This window comes from Orbicella faveolata, unplaced genomic scaffold (assembly GCF_042242905.1).
Source record: "Orbicella faveolata isolate gen_17 unplaced genomic scaffold, um_ofav_v1 contig_36, whole genome shotgun sequence".
NCBI lineage: Eukaryota > Metazoa > Cnidaria > Anthozoa > Scleractinia > Merulinidae > Orbicella > Orbicella faveolata.
The window spans coordinates 4,883,151-4,899,894 of record NW_028301565.1 but is presented as its reverse complement, the minus strand read 5'-3'; the positions used below and the strand labels follow the sequence as shown (position 1 = coordinate 4,899,894).

At 39.9% G+C, this 16,744-nt stretch overlaps 1 protein-coding gene across 1 annotated transcript; it reads left to right on the top strand.

The window, feature by feature from the left end:
• Positions 1-3,360: 3,360 nt before the first annotated feature.
• Positions 3,361-16,399, top strand: LOC110067205 (uncharacterized). Its single transcript, XM_020774509.2, has 12 exons — positions 3,361-3,575; positions 4,556-4,621; positions 5,689-5,898; positions 6,570-6,681; positions 7,054-7,235; positions 8,219-9,142; positions 9,529-9,801; positions 11,760-12,230; positions 12,865-13,134; positions 13,712-14,059; positions 14,618-14,680; positions 15,884-16,399. The coding sequence occupies exons 1-12, from the start codon at positions 3,476-3,478 to the stop codon at positions 15,997-15,999; spliced, it is 3,135 nt and encodes a 1,044-aa protein (XP_020630168.2). The 5' UTR covers positions 3,361-3,475; the 3' UTR covers positions 16,000-16,399.
• Positions 16,400-16,744: the final 345 nt, after the last annotated feature.

Genomic DNA, 16,744 nt, shown 5'->3' with positions numbered 1-16,744 from the left:
TATGGCAACTACATTTTCATCGAGCATTTAACACACTATTGTTGTATTTTTTTAAATCTTTAAAATTCTTGGATAGCGGATCCAACAGGGTGGTCATTTTGAAATATGTGACGTCATCTTGGCGCACTGTCGGTGGCGTCATAAAGGACACGTAATTATCACTTATCTAAACAGTTTGATTGCTTTCGAGGGAACTCTTTTGAAGATACATAAGGAACGCAAATCTCAAATAGCCCCAACCCCGGGCCAATGAATGAAAAACAGGCTGAATTGGGTTAAACCAGGAGCCATAATCGGGGACGGAGACCGTAAGTCTTGGGATCCGCGCGCACCTATGATATGGGACAATTTTTCTATTTTTAGAACAAATTGCGCCATCCTGACGTCATATATTCGCGCGGATCCACGCACGTGTCGGGGGCTCTTGTGTGGATGGTGTCACGTTGCGTGATCAAATGGTGAGGGTTGCGAGATTCTCTTGCGTATTTTTCATCGTGATGGCAGGGAATAAGGCAGGGAATACGAACCAGGGCGCTTATATGTAGTTTTATGCTCTGAGCTAACGGAAAAGGTGAGTTTTTCAGGGTCGAAAACAAGACTTCAATCTCGCGCTGGGAATGAATAATAAGATCTGCTCGCGCTTGTTGTAAGCTTACGCGTATGTTTTTGCGTTTGTTCTGACTTAAGAATATAGTACGAAAACTCTATACTCTGGTATCGAGTTAATTTGTGAGTTTCTCAGACAATGGTTAATCATGAACAAAACCTGTTTTGATGGTTTCTTATTGTTTCCGCTTGTTTGGTGAGTTTGCAAAAGTTTTTGAAAGGAAAGTCTGACGCGTACAATTAGCTCATTTGCATAGTGCAGCTCGTGTACTTTCAAGTTCGAGTCGGTGTTTTCAATTGTCAACAAATCTTGACAAAGATTTCTTTCGTTATCTTTTGTGCTGAGATGCTGCCACAAATTTCACGAACGCAAAAAAGGCTACTAACATCATGTGTGTTTCTTCAACATAAGCATAGTGACGTTTTACACTGCGAAAATGAAAATAGACAAGGAGTTTTGATAGCTCGATCGACAAAATCGAAATCGTTATTCGAAGTTGATTAAAGAAAGCGTCATTGTAACTTTGCTGATTATTTCTGCTTTATTCACATATTTCCAGCTTAGCTTTTAATATGTTCTCAAACATTTATCAAACTTAAAGATATTTAAAAACTACAGAGTTATTGTTTGAGTTCGGTGTACGCTTTCACACGAAAGTGCGGCGGGGCGGAAGTCCAATTTGTCATGTTTACTGACTGTACAAAACACGCATCGGCGGGCGCTCTCATTCATCGACAACAGAGAATTTACTGGAATTTTACACAAATAAAACTAAGCAGTATCTACGGACGTAAAGTTATTGGGCCTTGATGAAATATCAAGCGTTGCTTACAATTCAGGCGAAACTCAAGCTAACAATTATGTTGTTTTACTTTTCGGTCGCGATAGACTGGCAAATTCCTCGCAAGCGTGTGGTAAGAGGAGCTAGGAAACCATGAAGTCCTGAAGCTCTGCTATATCTGAATATATCCAGCTAGTTTTTTGCTGTGTAATTGAAAAGCTGTTAATCTTCAACATATGTGAAATTTAAAGTGGGGTAATGTACAGCTCATGTAAAAGAAGCATCCGTCGGAACACAACTTGGTCAGCGATATATATAAGCTTAAAGCGGAACATACCTAAATTCGACACTGTCTTACTTCACTCCAGCTGGAGCAGCTTACGACGAAAATATTTTAGCAAAATTCCAACGGAAGTAAACGCGTTGAGTTGTGGGCCAAAAACATGAAAAATTTCGGGAATTTCGGACGCCATTTCTCCCGCGCGACATCCGCAGAAATCCTCGCAGCATGTACGCGCGTGTGCTGCAGGCGATGGCGCAATCCGTTCTAAAAATAGAATTATTGTCCCATATCATGGGGACAACCCCAATACTTGAAATGGCGCGCGCTTACGGTCTCCGTCCCCGTTTATGGCTCCTGGTTAAACTCCCTCCACTTCTTTCCCCCCGTAACCTGCGGTTTGCTAGTTGTGTGACCAATGTGCTTTTACTTATCAAAAAGTATGGCAGGAGAGAAATTTAGTACTTTGCTCGAAGTCAACAGTCTTGGGCCTATCCGATTGACAGTGGAATTGTGTTCTTAGGCAACCCTCGCTCGATTCCGATAGCTCACGTAGAGATCTTCTATTTATATACCTAGAAACCAAACTGATTTAAGAGCTGATACTGTCTCCGACGTGCCTTGATCCGACGTGCCTAGATCAGGACCTTCTAAGCCTAAGGATTGCGGAAGGATAACAAACTTATGCACAGTTGAGAGACTTGACACATATTCCGGCGCCACCTTCACAAAAAATTAATAGAAAAGGAAATCAATAGAGTGGATTTGAACGGCCAGAGCTTATTTGAAAATGGCAAACTTGCAGCTTGTTTGTATATACCAAAAGAGCAGTACCTTCAATCAATTCTAGAACAAATAAAAAGGGGTTTTTTTTGAAAAACCATAAAAATAAAAATATTCGCTTCACAAGAGGGCAAAATGGTAACTCAAGCTGAATCGCAAGAGGCTGGTTAACCTTTCAATGTTGTACTTCGAGTTGCCAAGGGCAACCGTCTGCGAATCATAGTGTACAAATCTAAACACCCTGACATCAACGACTGGTCCAGATTCCCCGCAGAGCTTCTAAATGAATTAGGGTGAAATTTTCACCGGTATTAAACTATTATTTCGTTTTCGTTAAAATCCTCACCGGTTTTTATTTTCCTCCTTCTTGTCGTGTGAGAAAAAGAAGACCTGTACAGACTACGGCCTGGAGTCTGTCATTTTGCCTCAATGAAACTTAGAAGGCTAAAGGACAGATTGAATAATAAATAGAGGGGGAGGACTACACGTGGGCGGAGACAAAATTTTGTCAAGCAAATATGAACAAGTAGCCTAACACCTCTATTCACGACTGAAAAAGCAAGATGCCTTTCCAGATCGATCATCTAAATTTGAAAATTATAGTAATTCATCATCATCCTATTCAATATTCGTATATTTATTTCCCAGGCCTTCCTCTTAGATGATTTTGAATTTTTGCTATATTTGGGCAATCAAATCTTGAGTTCAATTTCCGCTGTATTCATTACAAATAACTTCACGACTGATACTTATTGCCTTTGCCTCGGGGAAATATTGGCCCAGTTTTTAGTTGATATTTAATAGTTTAATTGTTCTGTCACTTGTTTTGTTGAGAACGTTGCAGACTAACACAAAAAAAGAGCGCTAAGCATCTCATGGTACTTTTCTGTTCGTCACAGGTGGCCTGTTGTTTGTTTTAAGGCTAGTCATGAGAGACTTAACGTACATCAATATTTATGGCGGAAAATGACCTTTCGCAAGGTGCCTGCTTTGCACTCGCGCCCTCACAAGAGACGCAATTGAGATGATGCGATCGACCACGTTTTATTTTGAAGTGTGTGCGTTTGTGTTAATAGCTGTTTCGCATAGCTATGATCTTAAATCCGAGACTCGAAACTTGCAAGGTAAGCAAAATTCTTATCAATTATGACCTTTGCAGCGCATGCCAGGTCAGTGGAAGTCAGTCTGTGCAACCAGTAGTGTTGCCAACTTCATATAACGGTCCATTTTAACTGAAAACCACAGTTTCTACATACAATTTCGGCTAAAGCATGTTGTTTGAAAATACTGTGGTTGTTAATCTGGAAGTGATGTCCTCTTTGGTACCGGCTTTAACTTATGCGATGTTTTTAACTATGGGATAAATAGGATAAATCGAGTTTGTTCTACTCAACTATACACTATTACTTGGTTCACTATCACTATGGATTGAACGTTTCTTGACACGGAAATGAATACTGATCATATAAAGCTTCAATACAAGACCAATGAAGTACATTAGACGAGACCAGCCAGCTTTAACGTGAATAAGTAACGCAGCCCGTCTCTATCTCTACGAGTTAAATTTATTACGCCTACAGACTCAATGGCACTGGTATATCAAAGACAATTATTGCTTAACTTTGTGGAAATTCACTCAGTAAAAGCAGATATCCCTCAAATTGATTTGAACAAGGTTGTTCAACTCAGATGGAATTGATAGAGCATCTATTTATGGCTTCCAGCTTGGTTGTTTAGTGAGGTGAAGACCTTCGTTACGTTCAGTACGCATGTGAAGTGGAGCATGTGATAGGGTAATAAACCACACTTTTATTAACCTCCTTAGGGAGCGTATTTGAAGTATTTACCAATAAAAAACGTAAATAAACACTAATGGAGTTACAGTCAACATTGCCTAGGTTAAGCAGTCGGATTTTAGGTTAATTTTAACTTTTTCGGCGAGCTCAGTAGAACGCGATTCAAAGAAAACCCAAACCCTTTTAGACCAGAAAATTAAACTTAAAAGATTTAAGACTTAAAAGGCGAGTCATTTAATAGGGCTATCAAGGCTCATATCATATAAGCTCTGAAATGCTTACTGCTTTAACTTTGTACATCCACGCAGAAAAGGATGGACATAATGTCATTCGTCGCAAACGAGCCTTTGGTAGCAGCGCTCCACCTTGTAACAGTAAGTATATATCGTGGTTTTTAGTTTTTCGTCCTCAGGTTTTGTTTCAGGAGTGAACATCTATAATCAAAGGGTGAAAGTTAGCTTTAACGGGACATTTGCTTGAGTTGTTTTTGTATAAAGAAGAGTGCTGTAGTATACAGATATTTGATTCCTTGATTTCCAGTACGAAGAAGCCACTCACCATGCAGACAAACAAGTACAGTATGGAGACGATGATCTACGTCTCTTGGTACAGAATAGTAAATTGGTGACTGCAACACTTTTAGCAGCTTGCTTTGACCTTTTTGATTACTTTTTCGGTAAACTAGTCTCCTTCCTTTTTCTAAAAGCACGTCAGATGACTTTTACAAGACAGATTATCAATTAACAATCCCTAGGTATTACTCATCGGACTGATTAATTCAGTACGTCGCGATCGGTTTTCCTTGTTCAAAACATTCACGCAAAATATCGTCTGACTCTCAGATTTTGTTTCTCTGTCCATTACCGTCAGGCTACCAATAAGTCGATATGAAACCAAACAAAACGGGGATCATTGGGCTCGTTTCCGAGCACGGTGTGGTAAATACAGCAGGCGGATCATTTTAATCCCGTGTGGATTATTTTGCGATCAGGTAAAAGAAATGACAAAGTACGGCAGTTACCAAGGTTTCTCTGTTAAGCTCACTTCTCGTGACGGTTCACCCGGGGATGAGGTGGAAAAAGACCTTTTAAGTATGTGAGAAACAGCTGATAATGGATGATCATGAAACAAGAAGTATTCGCCTTCAAATGGTGGCGGAACCGCATCTGTTCCATAAATGGTCTCTTCGCAAGCATTTGTGCATTTCCCAGATTTTACAACTAACTTTGCTGTTTTCAGAAATTGCCAATTTTTTTATCATTGCCGCTATATCTGTTTCTGAGAGAAGAAATCTGTCAGCGTAAATTTGGCTCGAGTTTGTTTTCGCGTATCGAGGTTTTCAAGAAACTGAATTCAGTCCCTATATTGCCAATGATGTTCACACTTTGTTGGCAGTGCAGACCAGACGACAATAGTAAACTTGTTTCTATTCCCCTTTTAGTGACTAATGGTGTATACTTGGAAAAATGGGACAGGATAGACTACAAACGCGTTAAATTTCTGCTGGCGGATCCAAGATATCCAAACCTGCCAAGTTTTGCAACATGTGTTCCAACATTTGAGCAGCCGTCAAACTGGGGAGACTTCTTTGGCTCGCGTTTGAGAACGTATTTTGTTCCTCTTCAGACCGGAAATCATTACTTCTACCTGTGTAAGTGATTCTGGATGTTACGATTAATCATAGACTCGTTTTTAAATCTTAAATGAACGATTCTATTTACACCTGGGAAGAATTCTTCTCCCTAACTCGATCGGTTGAAAAAAATTCAACTTGCTACTAGTCATTCATGGTTGCAACTACATTAGTCACTACACCCACTAACAGGTTTTCCTCGGTTAAGTTCCCTACAGTAAATGATATTAGGGTTGTAAAATGTTGGCTTTGTCCCGACCGCACCACCAAACCACCAAAATGGCATAACTTGTGGAGCATCTTTTGGATAGCTTGATCCTGAATAGTAAAATATAAACTGAATTTTCTAAACACCTTGCATTGCAGCATGAGGTTTTTACCAACAGAAACTGTTTTAGCACCACGTTATAGTAAGCCGTTATACTAAACCGAAGGCTCTGTTAATAATACCAACTTGAGGCTACATTTACCGTTATCTTAGCTTCGATATTGTAATATCCAGTCCACCATTCCGACAATTCCAGTATAGTTCAGTTTTGCACATGCGCATACATCGCTTATAGTGCCACGTTGTCAGATGTAGTCGGCGAAGTGTTTTGTTATTAAACGGCATTTATCTAGAGAAAGACTCGCGGTTGTTACAGATATTCACATTTAGATTCCAACATATTTTTTTCTTATTCATGCAGCTTCTAATGGGGGGAGCGAGCTCTTCATAAGCAAAGACGACAAGCCTGATAGCAAAACTATGATATCTGGAGTAGATGGAGGATTTCCTAGTCATCAATATGAGTATGACAGGTACAAAAACAAATTATCTGTAACCACCAGCTCAAATTTAGCCGTGCAATTATACCTTCCTGTCTCCTTTACACGCATTACATCGCTCATCGCAAAGCAAGATTGGAAGCCCACAATCTCGCTGGTGAGTGATTAAGTTTAAGATTGAATTTTTGTCTTCCATGGCCCCCAGAAGGGCCCTCGGGGGATGTTCTTATGAGTATCGCGAATCTGATCAACCATAAGTCACCCCGTTAACCGTTAAGAACAGCCCAGATAAAACAAAATTCCCTGTCAGTATCACTAACTGTAAGAACTGACTTTCACACAGCGAACGCAAAGGGATAGTTACTGACACTTTTCTATTGGCAAAATCTATTACCATATTTACAGGTTCACAAACCAAAAGTCACTTCCAGTCTATCTAGAAAAAGATAAGTATTACTACATGGAAGCTATCATGAAAGACGATCATCAATCTGATCACTTGGAAGCTGCTTTAGAGACCCCAGACGGAACATTTTATAAAGTGATTCCATCTAAGTTCCTTTGGACAACAAATCGTCTTTCAGCCTGTAAGTGTAACTGGAATTAATGTCTCTCTCAAGATAATAGATTAGTAGATAGTAGTTTTACTCCGTTTTTATCTTTTTGACATATTGTTTTGTTTTGTTATTGAGATCTTACATTTAATTTTAGTTTTAGTTCAGTAAGTGTGCTAGCCTCTTTACATAAAGCGCTTTTGAAATATCTTAATAAAATTAGCGCTATATAAATGTGTCAAGATTATTAAAATACTTTGGTAATCAAAAATACAAATAACAACAGTTACAACATTATTGATAAATTTCTATAAACTCTTTTTAAAAAGGTCTCTTTTAGATGCAAAAATGTGTCCCTAGATGGAGGGTTATCTTTTCCCCTGAGCCATGTTTTACCCACTTAGTCCTCCTGGATTCTCGCATCTGCGTTCAAAATTATTCCTGGTAGGCGATTTAACATGTCTAATTTTTAACGTGGAAAAATTACGTGGAAAAAAATTGGTTCGGGTTCACTCTACCTTCAAAGCGAGTGAGTGACCTTCCACACAGGTTCACCCTGTCCCCGAAGGGACAACGTTTCTTCCAAATAAGTTTGTTTTCTAGGTACTCAGCTTGTTCCTTGTGTTATATTAGCGTATATTTATTTCATTTTAGCACCAATTCATACCAATAAATTATCTTACCGAGAAGAGGTGAAGTTCTTATGCTACACAACGTACAATTGCTTTTATTCTTGAAGTTCCCTGATCCACAGCGACAAATTTTTCTCGCCTTCATGGTTTGACGAATTTCAATTTAAAGACGTTCTGAGAAAAGGACAATGAATTAAATTAACCACGAAATGGGGGAAGCCAAACAATGAAAATCGCAAGCAAATAAAACATAGGAAACCGAAATTGCGACCAGCTATTATGCAGGTAAAATTAATTCAAATAATCGTTATTACAGGTGCAGTTAGATCAACGGGACCTTTATTTATTTATTTATTTATTTATTTATTTATTTATTTTTTGCAGCTCAAAATGCTACACATCAGGCGATTTTACTTAAAGTGGCAGCACGAGCCGGTGCAAAAGCTGGTTCATCATTTGGAGCAAAGTGGGCGATGAAAAGTGGAGCAAAAGCAGGAGCAAAGGCTGGTGCCTTGGCAGGAATGGCGGCTGGAGCGTCGGCAGGAGCTAACGCAGGCGAAAAATCCGCCATAAACACGTTTAAACATACTCTGGAAGATGCCTTTAATACTCTACATGGTGACAACTTGCACAAGTTTAACATCATTATTAAACATGGTAGTGTAGTCGATGTAACGGGGTCTGGAATGGGAGGAGCTGTCGGGACAGGATCTACCAGTGGTGCTGTGGGTGCTGCAGCAGCTGGAGCAAGTATGGGTACGGGAATTGTAGGGGGTGGGGCAACAGGAGGTGGTGGTGCTGGAGGAGGAGGTGGTGCTGGTGCAGGAGGTGGTGGTGGGATGGCGGGGGCTGGCGGTGTAACTGGGACAGCGGCAGGAGGTGTTGGAGTTGGTGGAGGGGGTAGAGGCGGTGGTGGTGGTGGTGGAGGTGGAGGGGCGGCAATGGGAGGAGGCGGAGGAGGGGTTAGTGGAGGTGTAGGAACAGGTGCTAGCGCGGGTGCGGGTGCGGGTGCGGGTGCGGGAACGGGTGCTGGAGCTGGCGCTAGTGCTAGTGTGGGTGCCGAAGTGGGTGGTGCCGGGGGTGTAAATGTAGGAGGAGGTGTTACAGCTGGTGGATCATCAGCTGGGCTAATTACTGGGGCTGGTGGTGCGACAGGAGGTGCTGGCGGGGCATTTGGTGGTGGTACTGGTGGTTCATTCGGAGTAGATTATAGCGGAGTACGTCAGATCACTTACTTTCCAAAACCAGGAGAGGATCCACAAACCGCTGCTCGGGCCTTAGTTTGGAGAGTAGGAGGCGCAAGTAGACGTAAGTCCTCATTACCTTTGTTGTTGCTGTTGTTGATGCTGTTGTTGTTTATTCGCTTTTTTGTCCATAGAACCAGGAGAAGAACGCCATTATTGACCAGTGTAGCAGTTATATGGGTGAAAATCGAGGAAAATATGAAACCTTATTTAAAGTGCAGTCATTCCCAGGAGTCGTGAAAGAGTCTTGTTCCAAAAATAATAACTGCCACATGGATGATAAATACCCAATTCATTTAGGATCGTGTGCGCCGTACCTGAGATGCTGCCCGAAGAATTCAATAATGATGACATAGAATCACAGAAATCTGAAAAGGTTATGAATTTCTGCAAATAAAAAACCTCTGACGATTTATTTTACTAACCTCAATTTCCTTTTTTGCTCCTTAGTTGTGAAAAATGCATTATACACTGTACATTCTTGGGATATCCCATACGCACAGGAGAATAGCAGTCTGAACTACTGTTGGCAGGCAAACAATGGTGACGTGAAACTGGCTCCTTTTTGCCAAGTTTTTATAGTTCGTATTCCTGGACTGTACACGGGAGCTAAAGAAAGGACACATACAATGTCATTTGAGTCAGTGTGTTTACCAGGGTACTTCATAAAACAGAAAAATTATCACATGATTCTTCAGAAAAGAGATGGATCAGACCTTTTTGGTGAGGATATAGCTTTTATTTTTCTTGTTGTACTTTTAGTTTTTGTTTTTCTGTTTGCCTGTTTGCTTGCTTGTGTCCCCCAAAATGTTTTGAATTTGGGATCGCATGATATGGACGGAATTATGGGAAGATAAGGTTTTGCTGTTAGTCTCAGTTTCCAACAGCAACAACTTCATTACAATAGAAATGCTCGTAAATTTTAAACTTGGCCTTACTATAAAAAGTAACTTGTTATCCGGTTGTCACAAATGGCTTTGCGGTAACATTTTTACTAAGCTCATGTGTGAGCTCTGCTCCAGTGGTTCGTGATTCCGTCTGGTGTGCACAAGGCTGGTTATAGGTTGGTCTATGTGACGACACAGGGTCTTCTCCTTATTGCATTCTCGCACAATCATGATCATGTTAAGACATGACTGATTATCGAAGCTCTATACACACCTTGAGCAGTTGTGAAATTAAACACTGAAACAATTCAGGCTTGAACGGGATTCGAACCCCTGACCTCTGCGATACCGGCGCAGTGTTCTACCAGCTGAGCTATCAAGCTAAATGGGAGCTGTTTACATTGTGAGTTCGTAATATTAAACAATTATTCGCCTAAGGCGAAGTGAACATTGGTGAATATTCACCGAGACGAAGTTTCAGAGGTAAATATCAAGGACTACAAAATAACGGACTAAAACATAAAACACAGACGAAATTGTTCGTGTGCATACACGTATGCAGCCGTAGTTTTAATAAGAAGCAAACATGTACATCGATTGTCAGTCAATTTACTCATCGGGTTCGGCAATAAAACAAACGAGCGAAACACTACGAAAAATAAATTCATCCATTACCTTTGTTTTATCGTTGTTGACGTCATTCACAGTTGTCATCATCGCCTAAAATGAGTAGCTTTGGTTTGAAGAAAAATAAATTTTGGTCAGTCGATCTGACCTGCCGGCGATCGACGCAACTACTGCGTTTACGATTCTTAAAAGTCTTGAATACGAGTTCTTGAAAAGATTTTGGTCCAAGGGTGGCAGCAGTCATTTTGAAAATTCTCCATCCTTTCAAATATCCTGGACTTGGAGTGATGTCTTTCGAATAAATGAAAACTTCAGTCAGTAACTGTCTGCCATGTTTACTTGCCGAGATAGCAAAGATGGCGAGCTTAGTAACCAATCTCCAGCGGGGTGAATACAGCATCATATGATGACCTTTTGGACCAATCATAATGTCCAATTCTTATATTCACCTCTGGAAATTATACTATACCTATATATGGTGAAGATACAAGTGAATATATGAAAGATCATATGGTTGAACCTCGGAGAAAGATATGAAGACATGATTGATCATCGTAGTTATGTACACAACTTTAGTAGTTGTGAAATTAAACCCTGAAAAACAAATTCAGGCCTAAACGGGATTCGAACCCATCACCTCTGTGATACCGGTGCAGTACTCTATCAACTGAGCTATCAAACCAGCTGGGACCTGGTCACTTTGTGAGTTCGTAATATACCCGTAGATGGTGAAGAATACATGTGAATATATGAAAGATCATATATTTGAAAGATCATAGATTTGAACTGAGGAACTTAGTCATATATATAACTGCGATGATCAATCATGTCTTCATATCTTTCACCGCAGTTCAAATATATGATCTTTCATATATTCACTTGAATCATGATCATGACAACTAAATGGAATAACTTTAACAGATTCATTCCAACTTAATTAGCAGCAATCCACTGACCTTTAGAGGGTGCGTTTCGTTTGTAATAACTCCCTAAAGAGAATTAGCCGGGCTCCGGCGCCTTAGTACACAACCCTATCCTTTATATATTATGGAGTCCAGTTAATCCTTTGCTGAATGCTTCTAACATTTTCATATCTTCAAAATCAAATGTTGAAACTCCGGCACATATGTTCTCACTCTAAGTTTTACAATGGAACTTTTTTTACAGATAAGGAAAGCACTTTCACTGCAATTTCTGTGATGAAATTTGCCCGGAATTACCTGCTGGAATCCACGCACAAGGACTGGTACATCTGCCAGGATAAGAAGAAATCAATCCACATCAACCCTGACCTAAAGTTGGATTTTTACAATGGCGATCCAGATGTCCTTAATCGTTGCACGTTTTTATTTCATCCAATACCGCAAACCGATAATAAATATAAAATGTGTAAAAACGTTGTTGGACCAATGAAACACCCCAGCATAAGTGGACAACCTCTTCCTCATCCTCCTCACTTGGTTCCAAAAACACAGCCACCAGCCCTTGCCCTGCCCTCTTGTATCCCTGTATGTCCAGCGGGAACAACGAGCGGAGCGACAGGGCAAACGGCGAGTTTGGGGTCCTCGTCTCTCGTCATTCCTACAGTACCTGGAACACTAGGAGCTCACGCGAAGCCTTCTGTTATCAACGCTAAGAGTAGGTGTATTTCGTTGTTTTTGAAAAGTAACTAAGTACTTTTGTTCCTTTGCTACTGCCAAAACGTAAGATTTGGCCACAACAGTTGCTCAAATAGCATTGAACGTATGATGCGAGACTACTGCCTTAAGTTGATTACCTGCGTTTTGACATGGGGTTGTCAATTAATTCAGTTAAAGGTGTACAATACAACTTAATAATTCGACTGACATACCATAGATTCCGTGCGCTCAAGCAAGAAGTCTGTGTAGTATATCTATTATGCTCGTTGCATAGCCCTTCGTCTTAATCGTGCAGATCAAAGAATGGTCATAAAACTACATGGATGCCCGAGAGAGCAACATGCACCGGTTGAAGCGAAGAGATTTAGTGGCAGTTTTATGAAAGTCTTTTTTCCCCGGAAATCTTTTTTACAATTATCGTAACTTTTAAACTACATAAAAATGCTTATTTAGTAATCTTAGAAGTCACGCTTTTCCCCCTTATTCTGACATCCATTTTGTGGAACGACCGGCTTGTTTGACTGTCGTGCGGCTATATATGCCAAGCGGGCCTATTCACGAGTATCTAATCAATGAAATCCTAACAATGTGCGACAAACGCGTTTAATGCATTTGTTTTGTTCTTTTTGCAGAGGCGTGCGTTGCAGTTAACTTCATCAACAACTTTGGATCTCAATTCACGCTCTACTCTTCTCTTAAGCACGAAGGTTATCTTGTCACCGGATCTGGCTTTAAACTCAAACTAATCGTAGACCGACCTGAACTGCATAGTCACGTGACATTCTATGCCGAAGATCCCCTTGGCAAGCGCAAAATCTTCCTGAATGGACAACTAAGGACTTCAGAGGCAGTGGTTGCTGGCTGTCCTGAATTTGCGAACGTGTTTGTTACGCCAGAGGAAGGTGAGACAGAAAGCTTTACTCTGTAACATATGTACATGTGCTGAAGTGAACTAAATCTTAAACAGCTTACTCTAATCAGCGATTGATAATCGAATATCAGAGTAACGATTGAATTAGACAGAAATGAATTTCAATTTATATTTAAAACGAGTAATGCCTAAAGCTTAAAGGGGCTCAGTGACGGTATTTTGAGTTATTTTGGCCACATAAAAAATTACCTTTACATGGTAGGAAACCTGAAAATAACAGTTTAATAAGGTAGAAAAACACCAAAAAGATAATGATAAACCATAAAGGAACAAGGATGGTTAAGGATGGAGAAGATTAACACGGATTACAAACGACGAATTTGAAAAATTGAGGCTAAACTTTTCAATATGCGCAAACCGTGACGTAGCTCCTTTAAAGTTAAGTTCCAGAGTTACACTGATATAGTTCATAAAATTCTTAGCTACGACTGGATAAAAAAAAAGTATTGTAAACCTGTTGACAGAGACCTTTAAAGTGACTTGGAAGAATATAATGATTTGCTCCTACTTTGAAAAAACGCTGTTATCTTCTTTTTCCTTTATTTAAGGCATTCATTCAGGAAATACAAACAGTACATCACAGCCTGGTGTCCCTGGTTCAACCATGTTACCTCCATCTACTTCATTATCACCACCAGCTCCAAATTCCCCAGCTCCATCTTCTCATGCTCTCTCTCCGCCTGCCGTACCTCCAGCGCCACCTCCTGCTCCACTCCTTCCCCCACCTCCTGTGCCAGTTCCTTACCACAATCACTTTCTTCCTCCTTCTTCTCACAATCATTCTGCTCCTAGTGCCTACGCACCTGCGCCACCTGCTGCTCCATCATCGTTGGGACCAGCTTCCTCTCCTACAATTTCAAATCCTACTGTTCAAGGAGCGACGACTTCTAAAGGAGGTAGGTCTTGAAACTTCCTAAAAGTTTGCCTATAATGTTATTCTTGTCTTCAAGCAAATATGTAGTCACACAAACCAGAAAAAGATGCTTTCACGGTATTGATTTACGGTATTGGACGGGAGTGTGCCAAAACCGATTTAATGACCCATGATTTAAATGCAACATAACTACAGCTCGATTTATGAGTACTTAAACTAACTTGAGAATATCTTAACAATTAAACATGCGATTTTATTTAACCACCTATATACAACTTCAGTATGGAAGTTGTATATAGGTGGTTAGAGAAAATCTAAAAGAAAATTTAACGCACATCATGATCACTAAAGCTACCTTATTTTTAGCCTCTACCAGAGGTCCTGTTAGCTGAAAAGCAGTGCAAAAAACGGCAGAAGAAAGCATAAGTGAGGAATGGGACCCGGGAAGGAACTTTACCCAAGCTTCTCACGCCAAGCCACTCTCCACTTTTTACGCTTGCCGTTTTTCACTCTGCATGCCAATTAAATGAATGCTTGGAAGAGGCTGACTTATTGTGTATATATTACGTGCATTTGGCAGATCATCAAGCAGTCCACTATCATTTCCACTATCATGGTAAAAAAGCACCGGTGACAACTTCAGGTGAGAGTTTTATAAGAGGTTCCACATATGATGAAATTCAAAGTGACAGCTATCCAGTTAAGGTGGCTCCCTAGAGTATTTACGTACACCCTCCCTATAGAGCGCGAGTTAGAAGAGGAAACTTAATCAATTTCCCTTAAAGTTTCCCTGTAGAGATTTACCAGTATGAGTACTGTTAAAATAAGGCTTACTTTTTGGTTGTCGATTTTTGGATGAAGGCCATTACCATGGCAACATCTCAACTAATGACAGGCAGATATATTTGTCATTTTGGCCGAAACTCCTTAATATTTATACTTTCCTTCGGTGAAATTTTTTATACTTTGCCACATCATTGCCTGACAGTTTGAACTGGTAAAAAGTCGAGGTTGTTCAGACGGTTTTTCCAATGTCCTGTTATTTCTCATTCTTCTAAATATATTAGATTAGCTCTGACAGATTTTGACAAAAATAAGACATTTTATGGTAATTGTATGTAGTTACAATAGAGCCAAATTTTAAAAAAATTCACCGAAGGAAACGGGAGAAAATCCACTGTCCACTGACTGCTTTTGTACTATGCTCGCGTGCAATCATAGGGAGTCACCTTAAGTCAACAAATGTCCCTTTTAACCAGGTTAACTCTCACCCGTATTAAGGGCCGCGTCAAATGGACTCAATTGAAGATATTTGACAATAATTTCTTTCAACATTAGTTAAGTGTAACATTGCAACCTGAAGTAGAAATACTAATTATCAGCAAAATTATCTTGGATCCTTAAATACTATTTGCTATTATTTGAAATTTTGTAGAACATTGAATCAGTTTAGTCGAGTAGCGACTCTCTTGCGTTCACTTCGCTTAGAGGCAGGATCCAGAACCCCTACTTTTACTCTCCCTTCTCCCTCGTACAAGTTTAGTCATAAATAAAGCGGTTGGGTAAATTTGAAAGAAGCCATTTTAACAGCTATCTCGCTTCCACTCATCCAACCATCTATCAAATCGTTCTGTCACTATGGGTTTTCTCAGTAGACCTGTGCACATTTTCTTCGACGCTATATGTACAAAAGGTACTTACCAGGGTTACATACAACTGAAGGTTTGCCCAAATTCACTTGTTTCTAAATATATTTATTATATCTTTCTAAAGAAAATCTATGTAACTCTTGTAGGTACAACGGGTGGTTAATCTACTTCTAGATCTACTTTTGATTCGTTCACAGTTTGTCCAAGTTTGTGCTCAGGTTCTGAGGAGTGCCATCCCTCTTGCCCTTCACAATGCTGTAAACGAGACTTCGATGAAGTCGTGTCGGGCGACGAAGACGTCACGGTGGCATGAAAGAAGAGGTTATTTCACGACAAGTGCCTTGACATTTGACGGTATTTTCTTTCCCCGTCTAACAAGACTGTTGGACATGGACGAAAGAGAAACAAAACGCGTATATTCCAAAAATTGACGATATGTGTCTCTTTTTGTTTACCTTCCTTCGGCGGGGGTGGCATTACGTTCAGCTGCCACCCGAAGCAGGAAAAGATAAACAATCAGCAAGGGTTAAGTTTAAACTCTGTAGGACAAAAGCTGCTTCTAAAGGAAAAATCTATGGTCAGAATTACAAATAATGAGATTATTTTCTTGCAGCTTACATTTATTAGCCTTGTGGGAGTGTCAGGACGTTAAAAATTTGTAGATAAATATAAATAAGCTGTAAATAAATACAAATAAACTATTTTAAACCTTATATAGCCTACGGAATTGCTTGGAGGTCGTTGGGCTTCAGGGAGGTCACATGATGGTCATGTACCAATTATGACGTTTTTAACACAACATGAAGTATTCAATTTAATAAACTATAAACAAAATCAAAGTTACACCGTTATCTTTTTTGCCAGACCGATGTATCACGTTTAAGTCTCTTGGTAATCAATAGCTCAATATTCTAAAAAAATGTTGAATGTTTATAGTGGTCGATGTGCTTACCTACAACTAGCTAGTTCCCAGTCATGCCACTTTATTTGAAATAAAGAAAAATTTCAACTAAACGTAATAAGCTTAAAGATCCTATATGGGGGAAGGCCGCCCAGTT

Coding starts and splice junctions, on each gene's coding strand:
- LOC110067205 (XM_020774509.2), top strand. CDS start 3,476: ATGATGCGATCGACCACGTTTTATTTTGAAGTGTGTGCGTTTGTGTTA. Junction 5,899..6,569: donor AAATCATTACTTCTACCTGT/GTAAGTGATTCT, acceptor TTATTCATGCAG/CTTCTAATGGGGGGAGCGAG. Junction 14,681..15,883: donor AGCACCGGTGACAACTTCAG/GTGAGAGTTTTA, acceptor ATTCGTTCACAG/TTTGTCCAAGTTTGTGCTCA.